At 32.7% G+C, this 25,194-nt stretch overlaps 2 protein-coding genes across 4 annotated transcripts; both read right to left on the minus strand.

The window, feature by feature from the left end:
• Window positions 1-2,194: 2,194 nt before the first annotated feature.
• On the minus strand, window positions 2,195-14,808 carry LOC114741428 (DNA ligase 6-like). 3 transcript variants are annotated; one of them, XM_028929693.1, is made up of 19 exons: window positions 12,388-14,808; window positions 12,166-12,283; window positions 11,983-12,064; window positions 11,318-11,420; window positions 11,131-11,227; window positions 9,579-9,681; window positions 9,262-9,390; window positions 8,691-8,738; window positions 7,852-7,949; window positions 7,623-7,688; window positions 6,120-6,279; window positions 5,909-6,016; window positions 4,404-4,453; window positions 3,950-3,984; window positions 3,800-3,861; window positions 3,559-3,720; window positions 3,383-3,471; window positions 2,985-3,084; window positions 2,195-2,656 (listed from the first exon to the last, which is right to left on the minus strand). In XM_028929693.1, the coding sequence occupies exons 1-19, from the start codon at window positions 14,654-14,656 to the stop codon at window positions 2,348-2,350; spliced, it is 4,188 nt and encodes a 1,395-aa protein (XP_028785526.1). In that variant the 5' UTR covers window positions 14,657-14,808; the 3' UTR covers window positions 2,195-2,347. The 3 variants fall into 3 exon arrangements, with proteins under 3 accessions (XP_028785526.1, XP_028785525.1, XP_028785527.1); XM_028929692.1 differs by having other exon boundaries at window positions 7,605-7,688; XM_028929694.1 differs by lacking the exons at window positions 2,195-2,656; window positions 2,985-3,084; window positions 3,383-3,471; ... (1 more) ...; window positions 3,800-3,861; window positions 3,950-3,984 and adding an exon at window positions 4,247-4,315 and having other exon boundaries at window positions 7,605-7,688.
• A 1,825-nt stretch (window positions 14,809-16,633) lies between these two features.
• On the minus strand, window positions 16,634-17,488 carry LOC114741429 (uncharacterized). Its single transcript, XM_028929695.1, has one exon. It carries the CDS (start codon window positions 17,486-17,488, stop codon window positions 16,940-16,942), a length of 549 nt encoding a protein of 182 aa, XP_028785528.1. The 3' UTR covers window positions 16,634-16,939.
• Between the last annotated feature and the right edge of the window lie 7,706 nt (window positions 17,489-25,194).

Raw genomic sequence — 25,194 nt, forward strand, 5'->3', positions numbered from 1 at the left:
AACAAATGTCGCAAGACCTAATTCAAGTGGAGGAAATTATAATGAGCTGGCGATTAATTTTCCCTATCAATATTTAAAAAATGACCCAAAAAATTGAAAATATAAAAAAGAAAATATGAAAGGCAGAATAAGAATTGCAAATAACAAAAAAGGAAGTACTTAAAATAGCATTTTGGAATTGAAACACAGTTACAAAAATGCTCCTCATATTAAAAAAAAATAAAAATAAAAAAGTTCTCAATCCCCCTCCCGGGAAACCCCACCAGCAGGAAGAATTTTTTTTGGGGGAAAAAAGTGATGGAGGCCACCACCACTTCGTGATTTGTGCCAAAATTAAGCGTAACCATTATACAACCAATGTTTTGTTATCAATATAATGCAAAAAATATACTCCTCTGATTATTAATATAAGACCTAATTAACTAATTTAAGTAGGTTAAATATGCTTATTAAATTAGTTAATATGTTATATATATTTTCTAAAACACTCTGGGCATCTTTCTTAATTCTCTTACTCACTCCCTTTCCTACTTGATTATTGTTGTCAATAGAGTTAATTTAAAAAAAATTGATAAACATGTAAAGTAAGTTTTACATATAGAACTAACTTCAACTTCTCAATTAGATCATACATTAAGAATCAAATGAATATAAGTTAACTACTCAACTTTAACTACCGGTCTTTTACCACTTTTATATAGGTATTAATTACATTTTGATAGGTATTAACAACTTTTGTTTAGCAGATAACAAAATCAATTTTTCAAATTGTTCACATCTTTTGGACAGATATTGATTACATTTCTATAAGTATTAATAAATTTTTTAAGTCACTCTTTCAAGGTCACTTTTTCGTTTAGCAAATATAATGTCACTTTTTTAAGTCATTCATAACTTTTGTATAAGAATTGGTCACATTTCATTGGTTAGTAACAATTTTTGTTTAGCAAGCAATAAGACCATTCTTTTATGTCATTACCTCTTGAAATAGAGTCAATACCTATATGAAAATTATTAATACTTATTTAAAACAAAAGGGGGTTTTTGGTACTTGCGCATCACTTTTAAAATCCCATTTTAAGTTCTTCTTCTTTGTGTCATTTGTAGCTATTAGTTTTCCTTTTCGTCTTTTGATATTTTTAAACTTGTTTTTCTTTTTGAGTCATTTTCACACACACATAGTAAAATTTAATGAAATTCATAAACAAGATAGTGCTTCCCTTTTCCTTGTTTGTTGTGTGTTCTTTCTAGGAAGAGATGTGTGTTTGAATTGTCTTTGAAAAACAATAACTTCCAAGTTTCAGACCACATTAATAGTTGGTCATAATATCTATTATAATAAGGCTAAGTATTTAACAGTCGTGCTACGAAAATCTACTAGATCTCGTTAAGGCGTAACACTCAAGATCCTTGAAAATAAATAAACTTTAAAATTGACTATTGTGAATAATTTTTTCTCAAAATAAAATGATAAAGGAAATTATACCTAATCGCATTAGAACAAAATGGGGGAGGAGTTTAAATGCGGGAAAAAAATATCTCCATTTAACTTCATCTCCACTTCCCTCATTTACTATCTCATCCAATAATTGAAATTTAATGCACTGCAATAGTATGATTATAATATTAATTAAACAACAAATATATATAAGCAGTTAGAAATTGATCTGCATACATAGTTCGCATATTTTTATTAAAATATTTTATTATTTATATATAGATTAAATTTATTTATGAGTATTTTTTATTATTTAATATTATAACAATACTACTATAATGTATTAATTCTCAACTATTGAATGTTAATCTAATGATAGGGATAGCAAATGAAAAAAGCTAAACAAAAGACATTCCTCTCCCAATAAAAGATTAGAAAAAAAACGTACAACTATATATGTGCCAAAGTCTTTAAAATAATGAGATTAAAAATTTTAATCAATTTTTCTTACTCTTTTGTTTACATTTTTTCTTTACTAAAATTTTATAATTCTACTTCTCTTTTTTTTTGTTTTAAATCAAAATCATTAAAAAAATTTCTCTCCTTCATCTCCCACCAAATATAAGGTAAAATATACGCATTATTTTTTTTTTCTGAACCTAAATGATTTTCAAATAATCTGTTTAAAAGGGAAATATTTTGGTTCAAAAAAAGTTTGTTTTACGTAACTATGGTAACTATTGATTTCACAGAAGGTTCATATAGGTTTTTATCTATAGGTTTTAAAAATAAAAGTGAAGTATCTGTAATTAATGTGAAATTTAGCGGAACTGAGTGTACTTTACTGTATATATACAAAAGCATTTACAAAAGGGAGAAGATGGTAGATGTAGTATGAAGTAATTAAAGTTAATCTTCAGCTGCAACATCCATCTTCCGAGTCTGAGAATGAAACATTTCAGCTATATCAGCAGCTGTGCTGCATTCTTCGGGGTTCCTGTCCAAAACATTGCGAACAAATCTTGGGAATCTGATTGAGATGCCACGAGACGGATGAACCAGACCAAGGGCAGCTTGGTGAACTGGAGATACTGTAAATTCTGCACCTCTTATTTCCCAAACAAGCAGAGGACAGAACCACTTGTCTGGTACCTCGGCTGTTCGGTAGTATGGTGGCTTTTTGGACAATATCTTGTCCTCGGAAAAGAATTCTTTCATCTGCAGCTCAATATCAACATGGCGTTCATAAGAAATATGACAGATATGTTTCCTCCATGTAAATACTGCAGTGGAAGGAGATGAGAATAAAATCATATCATATTGACTTTTCGCTTCAACGGTGCATTCCTGCAAAATCCTCATTATTTGAGTTGGATTTTTCTTCATTGGCCAAAATTTGAATTGGATTTTCAGCATTCATATAATTATGCATTTGGAAAGAAGTAGGTGACATTGGACATTGGCCATCGGAGTCTTTGGCCTAGGCATGTCATCAGCATGCTCAGAATGGCAGGAAAAAACCAAATCGAAACTCAACCATTTTTACCTCCATGTAGAAGGCATCTGAGAACCCAGACATCACACGGCATACGCTTTGGTACTCCTCTGTTTCAGGATTGTAACATGCCATGAGAAATGGGCTATACCTGCAACAATTGGGGACTCGGATCAAATAAATTGCATGAAAAGTGATGGTGAAACGCTAATTCCTTCATGCGATTATCTCTACCATAAGAGGCATAGAACTTCACACAAAAGCCAGATTCTTTTTTAGTATGATAATTCAAATTAGATTCAACCCTTTTAGATTTTACAAGTGCTACTTGCCATGAATGACAAGCAATGATAAGGTAAAGTTAAATGAAATAATCTTCTGCAAGCACCAGCGCACTGTCTCAAAGCAAATCATAACAGAGAACCGAGATATGAAAGAGGATAAATTACCATCCAGCCTTCCTTCCATTTCCATACCAACCACCAATTGGTACTAAATCAAGAGAATCATTTAAACCATCCACATAATCTCGCTTCACCTACAAATGAAACGCCAAACAATTACAAAGATTTGATACATGTGATTCTGAAACAAAAGCGATCATATCTCCTGTACAACAAAGAACCTTTAACCATGTGTCTGTACGCTTTGATGGAGAATATCCAGCATCAACATCCAACGACTTCACCATAATTCCTTCACATGCCGAATGCATTGCGTCTTCTAGGAAAGAGTTTATCTTAGTTACCGTGACATCACAGGTTAATGAAGCATCATCTGCTTCAATCTACAAGGGAACAGCACTTTAAAATCTCCGAAACCATAAAGATGAATTCCACTATAAAGATATAACTGGCGGGACTTACAGTTGTTTCTTTTGCATATTCAAAATATCCAAGTTTCTCGTCGTAGAACAAATCCTTCAGATCTACACATTTTCAGACAAGGGTAAAAGTTATGGTATCTTGCCCATAAGTGTAAAAGACTCACAACATCACAAAAGTCTAGATGCATACGTTTTCGCCTTTCACGGAGAGGAAAACCCAATAGCCTGCAGTCAAGTACTTGAATGAATCAACAAAGACTTCAGTTGGCAAAACCAAGTACTTAACAAGGAGATTGCCCAAGCGTTAAATAAATATTGCTGATAAAGATTCCCTTTTAATCTGGCCTTAGGAAGAACACTCTATCGTAAGGAATGAACTACGAATGCTCTGTCCAATCTTATCCACCAATTCAAACATATGATAACCTGAAGTCCCATTAGACAGACTACTACTCATCCTATATTCTGCAGTGACAATTCTAACTGCTTGCTGAACAGGGTCAATGTGTTTAACAGCCAATCAAGGGAAGCGTAGGTCTATGCTCCATGAGCATTTCTAGCATTCTTGAAACGAGTTTATCAGTGTTGCTGGCAATTTAAGAAGTTTGAGATGCATAAGTAGAGAAAAGGTTCAAGATAATTACTGTTGCCCATTAGCAAACATGATGTCAAAGACAAACAGGCAAACGTCCACCTGCATGAACAAAAGATATTATAAAGATGATCTGGCATTTAGAAAAATCAACTCAATTAATAACAACAGATAAGCAGACCTTCCCCACCCCACCATCAAAATAAAGATAAGGAGAAGAAATATGTCAATTTGAGAGCATGGAATATCCATAATAGCTTTCAGTTTTTCAACACCATACACTTTATACTACATAGGGAGGTGATAACCATCTACTTAAAAATGTCATACTTAAATCCACAAGACAAGTAGTTTAGCTCTCTTCTCTTTATGGTAAATGAGCACCCGTGAGCTTTAAAACATAGCTGATTCCTAAATCCCAAAAATTGTGCTACCGTGCTCTCATTTTATTAGTTGAAGAGTTTCTTAATGGAGCTTTTACAATTCCCTATCCAAGCAATCTCAAGGAACCCTTTTTTAAAAACCGTTGTTATCTATTGCTTTGTTCATATGCTCCTTGAGACTAAAGGCTTCTTCTGTTAACTTATCACTGGGCTGTCCCCTTCAATAACAGTAAAGAAAAGAACAGATAATTTGAGTTGTTTGATCACACCTTTGCATGATCTGCGATTCAAAATTTAACCTCTATTTTTCTTACAAGTAAATCAAATTTATATGCACTCTAACCAGCCAATCCCACGTAAATACTGTCAGAAACAAAAGTTCACTTACACAAAAATTTACAGGCTATTTGGGCAGCATTACATGATTACTTGGAATTAATTAGATGGTAACTTATTAGGTTGTTAGTTTTGTGTTCAGAAATTATTAATTCTATCCCTATGAGCATTAAATTGCCCTAAAGCAGGAAAATCACGTACATCTAATAATTATTCTAATATATGTATATATATTAACAAAAAGCTTTGTTTTAGGGGAGGTGCTGAAGAGCCACTTCCAAAATAACTGGGTCGGAAAGCGTACATGGTCAAGGCCTGAGGGGCAAAACTGAAACCTAACCCCCTTTACATTTAAAATTTAAATATCATCAAGGCAGGAAAAATAAATTCTTCAACTTATCTGCAGTGTCTTGGAAAAATATTTTATAACAAGGAGACTTTACTAGGGAAGAGAATGCATTAAAGGACATATAGAAATTTTAGCCCTTCAATAAATTGATCCCATCATAAGGTGGTTTATCCATCCCGTAATAGTTACCATAAAATGTCCAAATGTTTGTATACTGCGTTTGTTACACAACCATCATTCTGTGCGTGTTCTACAAAAAGTTATTAATATATTTCAGATTTCAGATTCTACACTGGGCTTACAAGTCATAATAGTGTTTATTGCATGATTTTTGTGTAAGGAAAAGACAGCTCCCCCAGAAGCCCTCCAGCAAGCAAACAACACATCTAGCATGACTTCAGAACAAAATAAGGCTTCTAAATTTCACGTAAGTTGAGGTTCTACAGACACAAGCTTTTCGGTTCATTTTTAAGCACTCAAGTTTCAAACCTTTATGCTCTCTGTAGTAACTGAGGCATCTTTACTTCCTCTCCCACGTGAAGATAACTCTTGAAAAGCCATATACCTATATCCATTCTTCCTATCAATACCCACAATCTGAAAATGAGAAGAAATCATAGAAAATGGAAATAAAAAGAGCTTAGTTGACAAGAAGGAATAAGTTAATCACAGAAAATGTTAAAATGCAAGAAAATTATACTTCAGCATCCAGTATAAAAGTCACTGAAGCAGGCTTGCAGAATTCCTTGATTATGTCAATCAAATCTGGAAATCTTGATGTTGTTTCATCTCCATTTCTTGAGAAAACACGAATCGATCCATCACTTAATTTGTGAATCTGGGCCCGCTGGCCATCATATCTGAAATTACAATAAACTCAATCCCACATATAAGTAAAAAGCAGGGAGCATATCCTTCTAGAGGAGAGAAAGTAAGACAAACAATGCCAAATGTTCTCAATAACAACAAGACAAATAAATGTAATGAAGCCATCTCAAAGGATACAGCTCAAAGCAGAATCAAATTTCAGCACTTCTAACAAAAGCGATCTTCATTTTCACCCTATCAATTAAGGAATAATTGACATAAAATTAAATGTACCAGTAAGTGCCCCACGTCTCCCAAGAGTTGACTAGGGTTTCCTCTTGTGTCATGATCACACCATTATTGAAGTGAACAGAACGTCCTAGTGACTGATTGTCGTATGATCACATTCTTTGAAACATGATTATTCCTCTCTCATGAGCCCACAATGGCTCTGTTTTAAGAAGCTCTTTTACTTTTTTCTGTCTTCGTCTCTTATTTATTTCCCTCTTTATGAACGATATTTCTTTCCTCTTTTATGATCCAATGGTCAGCTGCTTCAGGGACTCAGCCGTAATGGATTTTAGGTTTTGTCACCTAAACACACACACACATACACATAAATCCATATGTCCTCATCCAGTAAAATTTAAACCAGCATCTTCTTTTAATCTTGCCTCTTCCTCTTCTCTCAACCTTCATTTGAGTACTATGGCATCACCGCTACCACATGAACCACGAAATATGGCTGATTAAACTTGGGAATAGTGAGTGAAGAAATGCATGATTGTAACTATTTGTATCTATGTATAAGTAACAATGCATCAGAAACTATTTCACAATTTCCATTGAACTCAATTATGCACCGATGAGCACAAAAGTGTTGTAATTTTACTTGCACTTATTTTGCAAACCAGATAAATGCATTCAGCATGTTAGTTGGAGGCTTCAGATTATTATTCTGAATGAGGGAGCTCAAAACACTCCAACAGGCCTCTCCTGCGCCAACAACCCTTTCCTATTTCATTTCACAAAACTTTTCATGGAAACTAGTTACAATATAATCTTTAGTTTCTTTTCAACAAAATTATATGAAGTTTCACAGGTATTCCTGTGCAGCAGACACATTAAAAGATTTATCATATCAATTCATGGCTAGTCTATTTAGTCACCGTCACACAACTCAATTGCTATATAGGTGAGAATATTTCTTTGACATGAACATAACATTGATAAGCAAATAAACCACAGTGATCAAAATTTCAAACCTATTTCCAGTATACCCCAACAAAATACTGCTTCCTTCCATGTCATATTTTATGCACTGAACAATAAAATTCAGAGAAAATGGAGAGCATACATAGATAAGGAAGGAATTTACATGAAGAATAGGACATACTTGTATTCACAAGTAAATGCTTTATTTTGAAATAACTTCAGGACTTGGGGAATGCCATTAGTGATCCTACAACAAACAGAGATGAAGAATGCAAAAGCATTAATAAGTATTCTTGGCATTGTCCAGAGAACATTTGGGGCAAAAAAAAAAAAAAGGAAGAAGAAGAGGATGTTCCTGGAGCCATAAAATCTGATAATAAGTCAAACTGAACAAGTGTAAGAATATATACTTTGCAAGCATAGGCTTGATAGGTATTCCTGGAACCATTGACAAACTTGAAGCACAAAAATTAGTGCCTTTGTTCATTAGAGATGGTATTAGAAGATCCTGCATAGAGTAAATAGCATTGCTTAACATTCTGAGACAAGTATACTTTCTTTTGACTAAAAAAATGTATCGCTTCTAAAAACCTTGCCTAGATTATCCTCAAGAGTTTTGAATTCACCAAACACACACACACATGGGGCATTATGAAGGTAAGCAACCTCTAAATTTGTGTTGGAGATGTTTAACATCAATCCTCCATCAACTTGATAAAGAGTGTTAGTAATCACCAAAGAATCACTTTAGGATTTCATATCTCAATCCAAACATCTCCTAGTGTCTATATTTTCCAATACTTTGTTATACAAACCAACCCAACACGCACACATGCTCAAATGCACATGGATGCATGTGCGCATGCACATTATATCTGTATATATGCACTGTTTATGTACAGATACAGAAATTTAGTCAATGAATCATTTCAACTTTTCGCATATAAAATAATTTTCGCATCGATTCCGGTGATTTTAAACTTATGTTTTTCCTTTCTCACATTCAATAACAGGTGTTCAAAAATGGAGGCACCAACATTTAACAATTGGCTACTTAGTCCTCCCTTGAAAAGGGGTTACAGAAAAACAATATGAGGAAAAAATATGAACGTTTATGAGACAGGACATTACATGAACCAATTTAGACCATAGTTGTATGAGCAAATTAAAACTACAATTCCAAATCCGAAAAAAAAAAAAATTATATAAAAGAGCAAGCAAGATTCAGTTTTCCCATATCAGTGCTTACCAAATTTGGGAGTATGTTATATGCTTCAACAATTTCCGCTGAAAGGCCCTAGAGAAGCAGAGAAAAGTCAGCATAATCCCCTAAATAAAAATAGATCAATATTCTTAGTTACGAATGGATGCTTGATAATTTTGAGCATCAGGTAATTGCAAGAAAATGAAAAGTTTAAAATAATAAACTTACACTGCAAAACATACATGGATACACACAAAATTCATTGAAAAAAGAAGGAGCACAATGCTAGGGTGGAAAGAAAGTTCCTAAATGGAATAATAGAACAAAAAATAAAGACTCGTTTGCTCAAAAATGCAAGCCAGTCCTGTCGCAAAAACCTGTGGACCATCTAGCTTATGGATAATTCTCAGTGACCTTAACTAGATATGTTCAGGGATAAAAAGGGTTATATTATTTGATGATCTTCTATGTTATTTGTAGTTTATTAATTCTTAGGAGAACTTTACTATGCAATACCAAAAAAATTGCATTACAGCAGACAAGCTCATCCATGAAATGGGATGCGGAAGATAATTTTTGGAACAAGAAAGCACCAATCCGTAGGTATGGAATAAACCTGAAGCTTCTCCTTCAAATTTTCTGCAGTTCCATCTTGGTGTAAAGCAGGGCATGAATTCATAAAGACAGCTTGGGCCAGAGCAGGCAAAACAGTTCTAATCATTGCACCAATCCGTAAATTCCTGACCTACACAGGAAATTAAACTGAAAACGTGGACTAGTATATATGCAGGAAAAAATCAATAAAAAAATGTTTGAGGACCACGTTACCAGCCAACATTTTTAACTGTCAAAGAAGACAGTGCCATAAAAGAGTGTCATCATAGTTTACAAACAAAAAGCTGCGTAGCATTTCAAAGAATTATAGATATTTACCAAAGTCCGAACAAGAAACTTTATCTCCTTCTCCCGACAAGAGCACATGAGATTTACAATTATGTTTTTCTTCCGAAGAGTGCTTCCATTGCCTGTTTGTAAGCTGATGAGTACTACATGAGTACACTTGACTAAATAGTTCATAAATTATTAGAGCTTCATGAAAATAGTTAAATAAATGAGTAGGGAAAAATAGTTAAACATACATGATAATTGAATAAATATAACATTTTAGTATATTATGCATCATTGACATTATTCATAATTTATAAGAACCATATCAGAGAAGGCCTCAGCTGAGCAAGCCTTCACCCAAGGCCTGAGTAATACCATGTCCAACAGCAGGGGGGAAAATGGAAGAACAAAACAGAATGAACAGGTGGCAGGGGCGGATTCGGAGGTTAAGGAGTTTCTGACATCCTCATATTGCCAGCATATGCATTTCTTATCTTGTCTTCTTCTGCGGTTACCTATAGCATTAGTGCCTGTTCCTTTTCTTGTGTTGCATGTTATATCTTAAGAGTCACTTGTCGTGGCTCTTCACTGCTCTAGCAGATGCCTAATGCTCTTGGGTGTCTGCCATAGAAACAACTTTCTCTTTGTTGCCTATTTTATTTTGTTTCCATAATTACGTTTGTTTACTTTTCTCGGATTGCACAAAGTTTGAGAAATGAGTCATACGTTTTATGGCTAATGAATAGCATGTCTTGCTAGAATATTTATATTATATATGGCCATAGATGATTTTAGTAATACAACTAACATTTTCCGCTCCCAAAAAAAAAAAAAAAACATAATACAATTGACAAATATAAAACACATGGTGGTTCTAAAGGGGAAAAAAAATTATGGTAGGACGATGGGAATTCATCAGACCACTGCAATTTTATATTATTTGGGGAAAAAACACATCCCAAGGTTTTTCCCCTTAAACCTCATCTTTTAATGTTGGCTTACTCCAACATGAGAACCACAAGAAAAGGGCACACTGCTCGGTGGAGACACTACAATATTTAAAGAGTAGGCACGTACAAATAGCAAGATACAAACATAAAACAGGAAAGGTAAAGGCTCAGATTATCATAATTTTCAGTATTCAAGTAAAAGGAAATTTGAAGATTTTACATGAAATGGAACATACATCAGACATGGTCATGCATTGATGTTCTACTTTTAGAATTGAAGCAGAAGCCCCAAGTCATTTCTTCATTGATAAGTTCAACCACCCTGAGTAAATTAGAGTCTTAATCTTATTAATGACAATACTATAAATGAAAGTTTCACTTTAAGCAACAACAATCAATATAATTCAAAATATTCCACTTATTGGCCCCGGTCAAAGTTTGAACAATGATGTTTTGTTATAATAAATAATTTATCGCAAGTCAAAATAGAAATATATATATATAAACACACACACACCCCACCTATAAATCATATATGTTCAGAAGGTTATCAACTAAATACCTGGAAAAGACCTTTTAGCAGTCAATAAATAGTACTAGTGAGTTTGCATGTCCCAAAAATTGTAAAACAAGACCAGTCATCATACCTTATCTTGTGAAGTGCAGAGAAAACATCTTTAATCAGAAGTGGTGTTGGAGGAGCGAGCAATCTCTGTGTTTGCCGACACTCTTGAGCAACATCACCTTTAACAAGAAACTATTCCACAATTATTCCAGCCCTCAGAAGAAAAATTTTCAGTCTAACACTAAAATCCATCAAAGCTGTCATCGAACCAAGGTCACCAAATTTGTTATACATCTCCTTTATTTTCAATCGAGTTGTTCCACATGCCTCTTCTAGTGCTGCAGTAATCAGACTTCCACCAATATTTAATTCCTACATAAATGTCAAAATAAGCAAAAGAACTTTCTCAATGCATGACAAATTATACGGCACAAACTTTTCTTAATAATTCAGATCAATAAAATTTGCATTATGTTTAAGATCTTTAGAAAATCAACACGAGTTCCTACTCCTAGATGAACAAAACTGAACCATGAATTACAGCTTCAAAGAAAACCTCAAGGTCCATAACAAAACATAAGAGATCTGAGAGCTGCAGAATGATATGAAGACGATGACTTTTTTCAAGGGTGATATGAAGAAGACTACTTGAAAGAAATACCACGGTCTGTGCATTCAAAATCCCATAAAAAAAGGAGTGACAAGCAAAGTCGCAATTCAAAGAACAGCCAAGGGAATGAAAATTGGAAGTAGGGATTCAAAGCAATCCCCATTGCAGGAGAAGACTTCTAAAATTTAATACAACATATACGAAAGAAGAAAAAGGGAGAAAGTTTGTATATTAAGACAATAATGGTTCGAGATTCCATGGATTATTCTAAATTTAAGTGAAAAGATGTGAAGCAATTGAGAAAAATGGAAAGAAGTAATCTACCTTATTTTCATGGTCAGCAGCAATTTTACTTGTGCACAGGTACACAGCAGGAAGTACATCAGCAGGAGACAAGGCCAACAAACTGTATTGTGTACACACCATAGAACATAATGTTCGTCAATCAGCCCATTGCAAATAAATACCTCAATGATTCCATAAAATAGAAAAATTGCATGCAGACACCTTCTGAACATATTGCATAACATTGAAGTAGCCTTTATCTTCCCTTTCTCATCCTCAAGAAGGTTAAAGGTTCGTGCAAGATGTAAATATGGCGCAGACTCTCCATCTCTCCAACACGCTGTTGTGCCAGTTTTATACATAGTTGGCATCAGTAAATTGAAGAACTCCTGAATTAATATATCCAGAAAAGAGGAAAAGGAAAAGCAAGAAATTAATACAAACCGTGTTCTTTAGGGTTGTATTCTTTAGGTGGTAGAGGTACAAGAGTTGCATCTACACTCTCTCTGGATATGCTTCGCACAGAAATATCATGTGGTGTGGATCTTAATTCCTGTGACACACATTTCCTTTCCGAAGAGTTGTCCACTTTGCACTCAAGTTGAACTGATTTTTCATTCTCAGCAAAATTCCCAGGATTACGATAATATATGTCCAATGCCTTATTTAGATCTCCTTTCGTCTTCTCAATTATTGTGATAGCATAACTTTTTAATGATTCATCGCCATTTATTATCTGCATGAACTGGTTGATCTCATCCTCATATGCTTTTTCAACATCAAATTGTAGCAAGTTTTCATCTTTAGGGCTTTGATCAGTACTGGCTTCAAAATTACCAGATTGGGTGATGTCAGGCAAGGCTTTAGTGAAGAATTTTGTTATCCTGGACTGTTTTGGCCCACTTGATTCTGATTTTGTATGGACTTTTACTTTCTTGTTTAGCTTTCTTTCACTATTTCTCTTCCTTTTAGCAGGAGAAATGCTACTTGCTACTGAATTTCTCGGGGCGGATAACTTAAAGTCTTGACTTGGTGAAATGTCAACACTCAAGCAAGTTTTACTACTAACAACGGGGGCTATTGAAAGCAAATCACTGCCATCGGATAAGCATGTGGATGCAGAAACAGACGTTTGACAGGAAAATACTTGATCATGAAATTCAGTTTCACGTTCAAAGAAACTAGAAACAGCTTCAACCACATTGCCCCTTGCATTGCTGATCAGCTCTAGAACTTGTCCCTGAGTCACCCATGCGGGCAAATAACAAGACATCTCTTGACCGATCTTCTCTGTTTCCTCATCCTTTAGTGATGTGGGATCCCGCAAGTCAGGTTCCTCAAGAGTAGAAGACAAATTTAGAGAAATATCTGGATTAATACTCTTATCATCTCCCTTGTCAAATAACTTCACTTCTGCCTCCATGTCCTGCCCTGGCTTCATGGCATCATTATCATCCTTGTCAAACTTGAAGCCCCCTTCACTAGATGTAAAATGAAATCCCTTTAAAAATTCCTGCTTGTTGGCTGTCTCATCAACTAACCCAGCAAAATGCTTCATCATCTTCTCCACATGTTTACTGTCAGTTTTGTCAACATCTACACCTACTGTAGGAACAACACGCTTTGGTTTCAAAAACTTTACGTATTCCCTGAGCTCATCATAGTTAGAATGTTCACTATATGGTACAAGATGAATCTGAAATGAATCCTTCGACTTCACAGTAAATTTATTGCGCTTCACTTCATAAGTCCATCCAGTTGGAACAAAACCCACGACTTTAGAGTACCCTCTCTCAGTCATAATCTCCTTCATTCTAACAAAATTAGGTCTAAAGTATGGCCATGTCTCACCCAACACATTCCACCCAACAACATGAATATTAGTTTGAGAGTCATCAACTGTAAAGTCCCCGCCTTCCCCATACCCAAGAACCCGCAAAACCTCCATTTTTCTAGCATCCACATGCACTTTACGTTTAAACCTACGAGCAAGTTCAAGCAGAATCTTCTCTTTCCCAACAACATAAGTAGCAACAAGGAACAGAACATTCCCAATAGAACCATCATTTTCATTTTCAGCCCTCTCAACTACATCAACTATATAAGCTACAGACTCTTCTTGGCTAGGAAACTGAAACTTTGGGTGACAATAGGTTGTGTCCAAAAATACGGCATCGGCACCAACATATGCAGCAAGTAAAGGCTCTGACTTCATTGCCTTAGAAAACCGAAAATCTCCCGTGTGAACATACCTCTCGCACTTTCCATCAACACCCGGAATTTTAAACAAGAATTGCACAGCCCCAGGGCAATGATTCGCATCAATAAGAGTGACTTCACACCCATCAATCTCAACAGGCTCACAGAGCCGTAAAGGGACTACGAACTTCGAAGGAACCCCGAGCACTTCAACGACAAGTCGAGCAGTGGTGTTGGAGCAATAAACAATGCCTTTAGACCAATTAGAGCCAAGACCAGTGTAGTGATCAGAGTGGAAATGGGAAAGGAAGTAGGCAACAGAGTAATCGCCGGCATGGCGGAATGCGTCCACCAAAAACCGGGTTTTGGGGATGAGTTTATACTGGGGGAAAGACGGCGGAAGAGGGGAGTGGGAGGGCTGGAGAGAGACTGACTGAGAGGGAGGCGACGACCTTAGGCGTTGGAAAGCACTGTGGAAGAGCTCAAGCGAACTTAGGGTTTGGGATTTGGGCATTTGCGATGAAAGAGAAGCCAAGGAAGAAGCTTGTGTAGCTGTGTGTTTCTCAGTGAATGAGCGGAAGGCAGACGAAGCATCAATGGCTGATGGGTCTACAAGAAAGAACGGTTTCTGGTTCAGGATTCTTCCCGCGAGGACTCGTATCCATGGCGCCAAACAAATACTTTCCTTTCAGTTATGAATTGCCCATGACTACGAGAAGCTGGGTAAAAAGGTAATTGCAAACTAAAAAACCGAGTTAGCTCCAATACTTCAGATCAAAAACTTTTTGGGAGAATTAAAGTAATTCTTACACTGAGATTTATTATTACAAAATACTCAGTTATTATGAAATTTTTAGTGAATATATTCATTTTTTAGAATGTTATAGTAATTTTTCCAAACTTTTTTAATGATATAAATTTTATAATATATATTAATAATATTATTTTTTATTTTTAATATAAGAGCTAGATAATTAATTTATAAATATTAAAAATATTAGTTAAGTTAGTTATTTATAATAAATTGATATTTACTTTCTTAAAATACTCTTATTAATCATGTATATTAAAAAAAACTCTTTAATATGCACAATTATCATGAAGATTAATTTAAAATAAATAAATAAAATCAAGTTAAATATGAAATTAACTTTTATGTTAACAAAGTCTTGGATGAAAATGGAAAAGCCTAAACTCGCCAGCTAGATGGCCCTCTCGTTGAAAGGCACCGATTGCAGTATTCTTTTTTCTTTTTTAATGATTAAGTTCAATGAATCTCTTTCATAATTAGGACAGAAAGGGAAGTTGAACGTGACATGGGCGGCTGAAGGGAAACATAAAGGAGCAAAATTATGTGGCTTTTGACTATTTCGGAACAACAATTGAATCCCAAAACAATATTTTGGCCCCCAAAAAAAAAAAAACTGTTCTGATAGTTTTAAATTAAAATTAGTACACACACATTGTACCGCCAAAAAAAAAAAATAGCATACATGCAATTACATTGATTGATACTTCTCTGATCCGTCAGTATGTTTTATATAAATTATATAAAAAAATGTATTAACTCTCGTTTCATTTCAACTATAATAATTTTTTAACTTTATTCCTATTCGAGAAATACACTTTTTAAAAATAAAAAATTATTTACACTATAATAGATAAAAAAAACAAAATAATATATGCATGCTAAAAATTTAATGAGATAACTTGTGAAATAAATAAAAAAGAACTTCCTATTCTGCCTTATTACTATGATTAAAGAAGTATATATAAAACCATTTTTTCCCGACGCCACACCAAATTTTAAAAAAAAAAAAATCACTTAACGTAAGTGATATCGAAGGGCGAAGTGGTGCATAATACTGCTTATCCAACAAGTGCTATGCTACTAGGTTTAATACTTCCCAATTAAGAGTCAATTTTTAAAAGTTTGGACTGGATATAAAACAAAATCAACATTCAGAATTATCTGGAATCTATAGTTTTACTTTATACCATTATTGTCATGGTATTATTTGCTATGACACCCTTTAATGAATTCTGACGGCAAAACCAATCTTTTTGTACGGTCTGTTTTCTGCAGCAAATGCTTACTATGGATTTATAACACCAATTTATATATTATTACAGACAAGCTTTCTATGCAAGTTTGAGAAGAGACTTTAATTTCCTTCTAATAACTCATCTGTCTTTAACATCACTTGGTAAAAAATACTAACTCTTATTCATAATTTCTCTATACCTTATTTTCTTACTTTTAATTCTGTCAACATAAAAATGTTAAATATTTGTAACTTATGTACTTTAATTTATTACAAATATCATTTTGTCCTTGGTTAAAAAAAAAAAAGATGTCACGTAAACATACAAAACATTTTTTTTAATAAAACATTAAACATTATTTAGACTAGAAGCAAAACAATGCAGCTTTTGAGTATTGCAGGGGAACAACTTTTAATTCCCAACACAATAAATGATACATAGCATGTGATGATAATTTTAATTAAATTAAAAATTAATATACATACAATTACATCCACCATAATACAACAAGCTTTTTTTTCCTAACCCACACCAAATGGAAAAACTTGCTTATAAAGCAATAGTGATGCCCCAAATTGGTGGGAAAAACACCTATAATAGGTAATTAAACGAATATTTCTAGCTGGCAAAAGCCAAAAAATAAAATAAAAAGGAAACTTAAAACGATGTCGTGTCCCTCATAATTACCATGGAACATGCCACCCCCAATCACAACTTCTTCAGGAGATCAGAGCTTTTGATTCGATGATCTTCATCTTGAACAAACAGGTTCTTCTGTTATTGTCTCCAACAATGGCTTCTTCGACCTGCACATAGATAACCTGTGCATGAACTCCGGCCTCGAGAATTCTTCTATGTCATCTAACTCCAACTTCACCGCCGGCGACGGCGCCGCCATATCATTACTTTCTTTCTCCTCCACGCTGTCGTTATTATTACTGTAACTCTCCGGCAAGACTCTCGCCTTCCCACCACTAACCTTCTTCACGGCAGCGTTAGCCGTGAGCAACAACGAGCCCATGTCGGCGCCGGTCACCTTAGAGTTAAGCCTCTTCATGGGGAACATCACGTAAACGTTGGAAAACTCGAGCTCTTCGTCAGCGCTGAGAGCGGAAAACCGCCGTCCAATCTGAAGGGCACGCGCGTTCACCACGAAGAAGTTCGGCTTCTCAAGCATCAGCTCGGCCGCCCTGATCGGAGCTCGAAGCTCCTTGATCTCGCCGCCGGGAAAGATCACCTTGATCGCTCTCAAATTCTTGCTTCCCGGGGTTGATAAAGTGCACGAAACGTAGTTCCCCATATTGAAAAAAACCAGTTTCTGGTTGGAGATGAAGGAGAAAGATACTGTGTAATGGAAGTAAATCAAAATGGCTTGTTCTTCAGAATTGAGAATATCGATGTTCTTGTCGTTTGAGTGATTGATAATTGTGTATATATATAGAGGGAAGTGGTGAAGAAGAAGAAGGAGAGGAAAGGAAAGAGTGTTAAAGAGGAATTTTCAGAGGAGACAGTTGTAAGCGATGAATAAGGTTGACAATTTGTGATGGGAGGCCGCGTAGGAATGAGAAAGACGGAAGGAACGGTGGCTTAATTTGAATTTTTTAATTTTAATTATATTGTGAAGAAAAGAATAGGAAGCTACATTTTAATATATTTTATAATTTTGTGATTGGTTTTGGAATTTTGTATTTGGCACTTAAGCTTATGATGATCTGTTCCATTATACGATTATGCAAACGCGCTGGTGTCTCATCACCTAAATTATTTACTTATAACAATGGATGGATTTCGACTTTTATAATTATAAATTATTATATGGATACATTATACATATATAAGAGAAACAATAATAATTATTCCCAGTTAAGATATATTAAAGAAAAATTTATTATTATTTTCAGTGAGACGAGCATATTATTGTGCTCACATGAGTTCTCTGAACTCTCTTTGTTTTTAAGAGCTAAAAAAAGCTGATCACATGCACTAAAAGCGCATTAGATATAAATTGATTATATAATATTTGTAAGTATAAGTTTAAATATATGGTTGGCCAAAATTTTAGGGAAAAATAAAACGGTTCGCATGTATGTTCATTAAGCGTTAAATCACGGTGGCTCAAATTATTTTTGTTTCAAATTAAAGTTAGGACTATGAGTGTTAATTAGATCTTTATAGAATCTATCCAATTAAATTAAATAGTCCAACGGGCATTCTCCGAACTTAACAACTAACATTTATCTCTTCAAATATTTTTTCTTGCTTGTATATATTATATTTGGTAGCATTTGAGTAAACAATATTGAATAGTCAACATATAAAATTATTGAAAATTGATCTAAAAATTTAGTTATTAATAGAGTATAATGACGTGTGTTCCATAAGTAATGTCACCTAACAAGATAAAACTTCTTGTAGTATTAAATTAAATTAACCAAATAAGCTATTAGTTGAGATAACAAGTGATCTCACACTCATAAATAGGATAATATAAGTTCAAATTCAGAAAAGACACACTTGTTTTAAAGACTTTAACCTTAACGTTCTTAATCAGATAGAGATTAATCTTAAATCTAAAATGCATTAAAAAAAAGCCTCTGAGTTTATACACAAAAAAATTAAATCATATGGCGTTTTTTTCCTCCTCCTGATTGGGAACATCCCGAAACAAGATGATGGTTCAAGGTTTTAGCACTTTTGGTCCTGTTTGGCATATGTTGACTGGAAAAGCACGAAGAAATTCATTTGTTAATATATACTCCTCCGGTCCTTAATATAAGACCCATTTAACTAATTTGATTAGATTAAGGAAGTTAGGTAAGTTAGTTAATTATAAAAAAAGTGACACATTTTTCCTAAAACACCATAATCATCTTTTTTAATATTCCATCTCCCTCTTCTACTTGATTATGGTTGATGGAATATCCATAGGGGTAATTTAGAGAAAATTAATAAATATGAGAAATGGATCTTATATTTAGGATCAAAATCAACTCAAGAATTGGGTCCTATATTAAGGACCGGAGGAGTATATATATATATATAGGACAAAAGAAAATCTATTTTATTAATGATAAAAAAATAAAAACACACACACACCAAAAGCTAAAAACAAAAGGAAAACTCACAAAAAGATCCTAAAAAATACAACCTAACACTATCCAATGTCACTTCTCTCAACAGAAAATAAAAATGTTATTAGTCAATTGTAATTGTTTCTTTTTGTTTACAAAATCTCCTTTCCAATTAATTTCATTTTCGTACATCAAACGAGACAAAACAATTGTATAGTTAAATCGTGAATCAACTGAAATTTATAAAAAAATTTATTGAGAATACCTTACAAGTCAATACAATAACTTAAATAATTAAATATTATGGTTCATAAATTGTAGAAGAAACAACTGCACATATATTATCCAAAGTACGTATATTTATTATTAATTTATAAAAAGTATCTAATTATTATCGATTGATAAGTGTTTTAGGATTTAGACCACCTAAAATTGTGTATCTCTAATGTTCTTTGAAGTTGATAGATCGTGAGTTGAAATATGCATGGGAAAGGAATTAATTAAATTATAAGAAATAAAAAGAAAAAAATGGAAAGATAAATTAAAATAGCACTAAACTTCAAGTCTCCTACAATCGAATTGAATTTTATCTTTTATTCCTAACTTTTTTTTTATTTACTTGATCGTGACACTTTACCGATAATATAATCAGAAAAATAGTAGTAATTTCAAGTCGAAAGATAATGGAACCAACAATTAAATTTTTGAAGATCAATTTAGTAATAGTTGGATTAAAAAAAATAAGTTGTAAATTTCGATTCAATAAACAATCATAAACTCATTTTTTTGGGACAATCTTTTTTGGGACAATCTTTTGGGATTGATTATATTGTTATTTTCCCTAATTATAATTAACGGAATTTTGCTTCAAGGTCAACTAAGATCAAATCCTTTTTTATTTGGTAGCAATGGATACGGTTGAGATGACTTATAATAAAAGTTATAAGATTTCCAAGATTAACAATATCATATCATATATTCTCAATAAAAGACATTTTAAACTCCACGCAAACGCATATGCTCCATTTAATCAATTTAATAATTAATATATTGATCTTAATTAACAATGTTGTTCACAATATACTATCTCCAATCTTTAATATAAAAGCTGTTTGAATATTAAATTTGATTCTAAATATAAAATTTTAATCCACTTTTTTTTTCAAATTTACAGTGTTCTCTCTAAAATATTCTTATTGATTATAGCTTGTAAGGAATTCCTAATAAGGGATAATTTTAATCCACATGATTAAAAATAATAGTTTTAAAAAATCAATACATATATGTCATACATACATAACTAACTCAACTAATTTTTTTAATCTCTCCAAATTGCTATATAATGAAGAATAGTACTACCTCCTCTTCTAATTATAATAGCTAGTTGACTAATTTGAAGAGATTAAGAAAAAAATTAAGTTAGTTATTTGTAATGAATATGTGTTATTTTTCCTAAATATCTTTGCTAATCAAGTGTATTGGTTAGAATTATCATTGTTAGAAGGACTATCTTGAAAAAAATATATATAAATATTAGAGATAAAGTGGATTGGGGTTTTATATTTATATATAAATATTAGAGACAAAGTAGATTGAGGTTTTATATTTAGGATCAAGATAAAAGTCAAATGAGATCTTATATTAATGATAGGGGGAAGTAGTAGAATGTTTTGACTTTTTGGGGTTGGGGTTTGCATAACCAATAGGATGAGAGGGTTTGAGCACAAAATAAGGAAGTGAATCAATATGCATTTTCTTTTTTTGACCAGGGAATCAATATGCATTTTCAAAGGTTGACTATACACAATTACACATATATACATGCATGTAATATTTCAAGCCTTGAAGGGATGCAAGGAAGCGGGGGCCCAGCGTAAAATTAATAGTAATATAATATTATTAATGAGAAAGCCGGTGATACGTGTTGAACCAAGGAGTGTGAATTTAACCAAAACAAAATGTGACGGTGGGATAGCAAGTATTTTCATTCTATAGAAAGAATAATACGAGCTCGAATTCTAAGAAGCATAATTATTTTTTTAAAAAAAAGCTTTAACTTTAACCTTTTTTGCTTGGCGAAGATTAGTTTCTAGTTCCGAGGTTAAAATAGTTAAAATTTAAAACTATAAAAATTGAGATATAACACGTTAAAGTTTAAAAACTGAATTTTAATAAAGTTAAACTATAAGGACAAAGACATAATAAGTCAAAATTTAAGATCTAAGTCAAATATTGTATATCAGTACTTTTTCCTACCTTTTTCATATTTAAAGTTTGGCAATTATCATATCTGGTTAGATATAGAACATCATATATCAAATACTGTATTTAAAAAATAAAAAAAAAAGAACCATACGTTCAAACTATAATCTTCAATCACCGCGGTTGTACATAAATGTTCCATTGGATGACACCTCATTTTCTTTGGAGGCCACTTCCTGCCAAAGCAAAAGCACGCTCTATAATTTTAATAATATATTCCACACACTTTTGAACTAACTTCCAGAAAATTTCAGGTCTCTTGTTTTTATATATAATACTTTTCTGAACTCATTAATGATGTATGTACAAAGGGTTGACATCCGGTTACTAAACAAACACGATAAGAACGTGAGTTTAATCTTAATTTCTGATCTGATAAATAGTTGGTGACTTGTTGGCAATCTTTGAGTTTCATTGTAAGTGCCTCCCTCGTCTTTTAAGCCATGAGACTTATCTTAAATTCTAAGTGTTAAGGTATAAATTTGCCCTAAAATTTTTTACTTAAGAATATTAGGTATACAAAAGTTTTTTCGAATTCAATGTTGCCTCAATAATTTAAAATCATAGCAAATCCGTCTCTTACTGTTAAAAAACTAATGATGATAGTTAAATTTTTAGGACAATATTAAACCCTAGATACCCAACATTCCTAAGTAAAGACTTTTAAAACAAATTTACACCCTAATTTTAATAAACTCTTAAAAATCATAGTAATACAAGTGTACCGCACATTTGTTTGTAATTAGACATAGGACGAAAGGCAAAAATATATATTTAATCCTTTAAGTTTACATGATCATAACATTTTATTGACTCTTCTTGAAGTATTAAAAATTTCATTCACAACTAAAAAAAAAAATGTCTTTTACACTAGCTAGAATAAGCATTTGACATAAAAAAGATGACTGATATAGAAACGGGTAATGTTAAAAGTCTGATCAACCAATGTAAAAATGTTACTTTTAACATTGATTGTCATTCTGACCAATGTAAAAAATTAAAAAAAAATTTATGATTTTATGAGATCTAATCAAATTTTAGAAAAAACTATGATTACATTGTAGCTTCCTCTGGGGCTTTATTAGATCTCATAACATTGCAACAAAACAATCCAACAATCTAACAAATAAGAAATAGCATAAGATTAAAAACAATCAGATCCATTGAGACTGTAAAAAAACTAGCCAAGTTTTTTTACAACAATCAATCATAAATGATATCAATTCATATCGGTTCATACAATAAAAATATATTTCTTAGACAAAGTTCAAAATTATTACAAACAAATAGAGAAAGAATATAAACTTAAAACAAATATAGTGGCGATGGAGACGAGTACAGATCTAGCAAATATAGTATATTGACGACAGCACAAATCTGAATGTGATGAGCACAAATCTTGATGCCATGAGTGCAGATTTGGATGGATAAGCATAGAGATGGTGTGAGCCTGGATCTCTGCCTGATGATCGTGGAGAAGTTGATGAACCTAAAGAAGATGACGAGTACAGGGAAGTTGATGTATTATAAAGGAGATGAACATGAAGAAGATGTCACAACATAAAGAAGAAGAGCATGAAGAATAGGATTAGTATTGAGATTGTTGCATAGAAAAAAGATTTCAAGAAAACTTAGAGAGATTATAAGAGAATGAAGTTTCGTTTAGAAGATGTGGCCACAAAAAGAAGTAGGTTAAACTTTTAGGTTTTAAATTACTTTTTGAAGGCTTGTAAATAGTTTTTAAAAACTTTTTACACCAGTTGTAATAAATATCTAACGTAAAAAGTATATTTTAGACCAATTGTATGAGAAACCGGTCTAAACGCTTGTAAGTATTTTTTTTTTAAGTTTTTAATACTTTTTACACTGGTTGCAGGAACAACCAGTGTAGAAAGTATATTTTACAACGGTTATATGAGGAACTGATTTAAAAATCTATCAATATTTACAAAAATACCACTAGTCACAGTTTTTATACCGTCGCAATAAACAATGTAAATTAGGTAGTGTAAAAAGGATTTTTTCTAGTAATGATTATTTGAGACCCAATACAAAACAACACGGAAGCATTGAATGAGAAAGATGTTAGAATTTGTATGTATACTACCTATGCTATGAACTACTACCTCTAATTTTTAATATAAGAGTTAAACAATTAATTGACAAAAATTAGAAAACTTAGTTAAGTTATTTTTTTTAAAATAAATAATTGTTATCTTCTGTAAAATACTTTTGTTAGTCATGTGTTTTAGAATAGAAACCTTTTAACATGTGTAATAATCATGAAAATTACTTTGAAGAAAAATAAATAAATATGATAGACAAAATGGATTGAGATCTTATGTTTAGGACCCAGTTGAAACTTCAACTAACTTTTATATTTAGGATTAGATGTATAATTATAGGGGTAATCCATGTATACAAATAGTAGCATGGCATCAGGAAGATTTGCTCTAATTTTGTTTTAGAAAGTATGATACTAGCTCTACTTCTTAATATAATAATTAGATAATTAATTTGTGAATGTTAAGAAAATTAATTAAATTAGTTATTTGTAATAAATATATCTTAACTTTCTAAAACAAACATATTTAATTATGTGCAATGAAACTACTTTTTCATTAAGAGCTCACTTAATACGTGTAACCTATAAGACATATACTTTAGGGGGGGGAATTTGGAAAGTACAGTCAATTAGAATCTTACATTTAAAATCAAAATTAAATGAACCTCTTTTCTAACTCATATCCTGTATTTAAGACTTGAGGTAGTATTCCAGCCATGACTGATAGATAATGTATCGAGAAGTTGGGTCTAGTTAGATGATCTTTCCTAACTTGCAACTCTTGGTCAGAAAATGCAAGAGTTAATCAGGTTTAAGGAATTAGCCATGAAATGTTGCCATTATGGCACCAAATGTTGCTCTTATGCAGAGCTATATTTCTTTTTATGCCAAATGATATTTGATAAGAGTGATAATCCCACGCAAAACTTGATCATTCCCAGGCCATATATGCTTATGAAGACGACATTGTGCACTTAAGCCACAATAATATTCATACCCAGAAGAATCAAATTCTGGCAGATGCCAAACCATTATTGCTCTCATATAAGGACAAGAGATTATGCAGAGTTGCAAAATAGATTCCCCACTTTTGAAAGGCAAACAAAACCATGATGGATGGTTCTAATTAAAATCACATTCTAGCATTCTTAAAAATCATATATAATTATGTAGTTGTACTGTTCATTAGCAATATATTCGTACGATGTGCTTCAAACTATAGCTGGAATTGATATTGATGCTCACCTGGGAATTAAGAATGAAACTTCTAAGATTAAACCTCCTGGCAAGGGGATGGAAGCTTACTTTTAATATTCCTCCACTAATATTCCGTACGGTATTGGACTGTCAATCATTCATTGAACCTAATAACTAGATTCTCCTTATCCTTGTTTTATTATCATTTTTTTCTTCTTCTTGACTTTTCCGAGAGAACGTAAAGTTTTGTCACATGTTATCTCTGATTTTTAATATAAGATCTAATTAATTAATTTAAATAAATTAAAAAAATTTGCTGAATTAGTAATTTATAACAATTAGGTATTGTCTTCCTTAAAATATACCCAATAATCATATATTAGTTAAAACTATCATTTGATTGAATATTTA

This window comes from Neltuma alba, unplaced genomic scaffold (genome assembly GCF_004799145.2).
Source record: "Neltuma alba isolate B1F8T4 unplaced genomic scaffold, ASM479914v2 tig00003392_pilon, whole genome shotgun sequence".
In the NCBI taxonomy this organism is placed as follows: domain Eukaryota; kingdom Viridiplantae; phylum Streptophyta; class Magnoliopsida; order Fabales; family Fabaceae; genus Neltuma; species Neltuma alba.

Bases quoted from the DNA above. Each gene is read 5' to 3' on its own strand.
- LOC114741428 (XM_028929692.1), bottom strand. From the start codon at position 14,656: ATGCCCAAATCCCAAACCCTAAGTTCGCTTGAGCTCTTCCACAGTGCT. The intron at 12,284-12,387 runs GTTTGTATTAAT...CTGGCACAACAG, and splicing joins ATACAACCCTAAAGAACACG to CGTGTTGGAGAGATGGAGAG. The intron at 12,065-12,165 runs GTGTCTGCATGC...TACACAATACAG, and splicing joins TTATGCAATATGTTCAGAAG to TTTGTTGGCCTTGTCTCCTG.
- LOC114741429 (XM_028929695.1), bottom strand. From the start codon at position 17,488: ATGGGGAACTACGTTTCGTGCACTTTATCAACCCCGGGAAGCAAGAAT.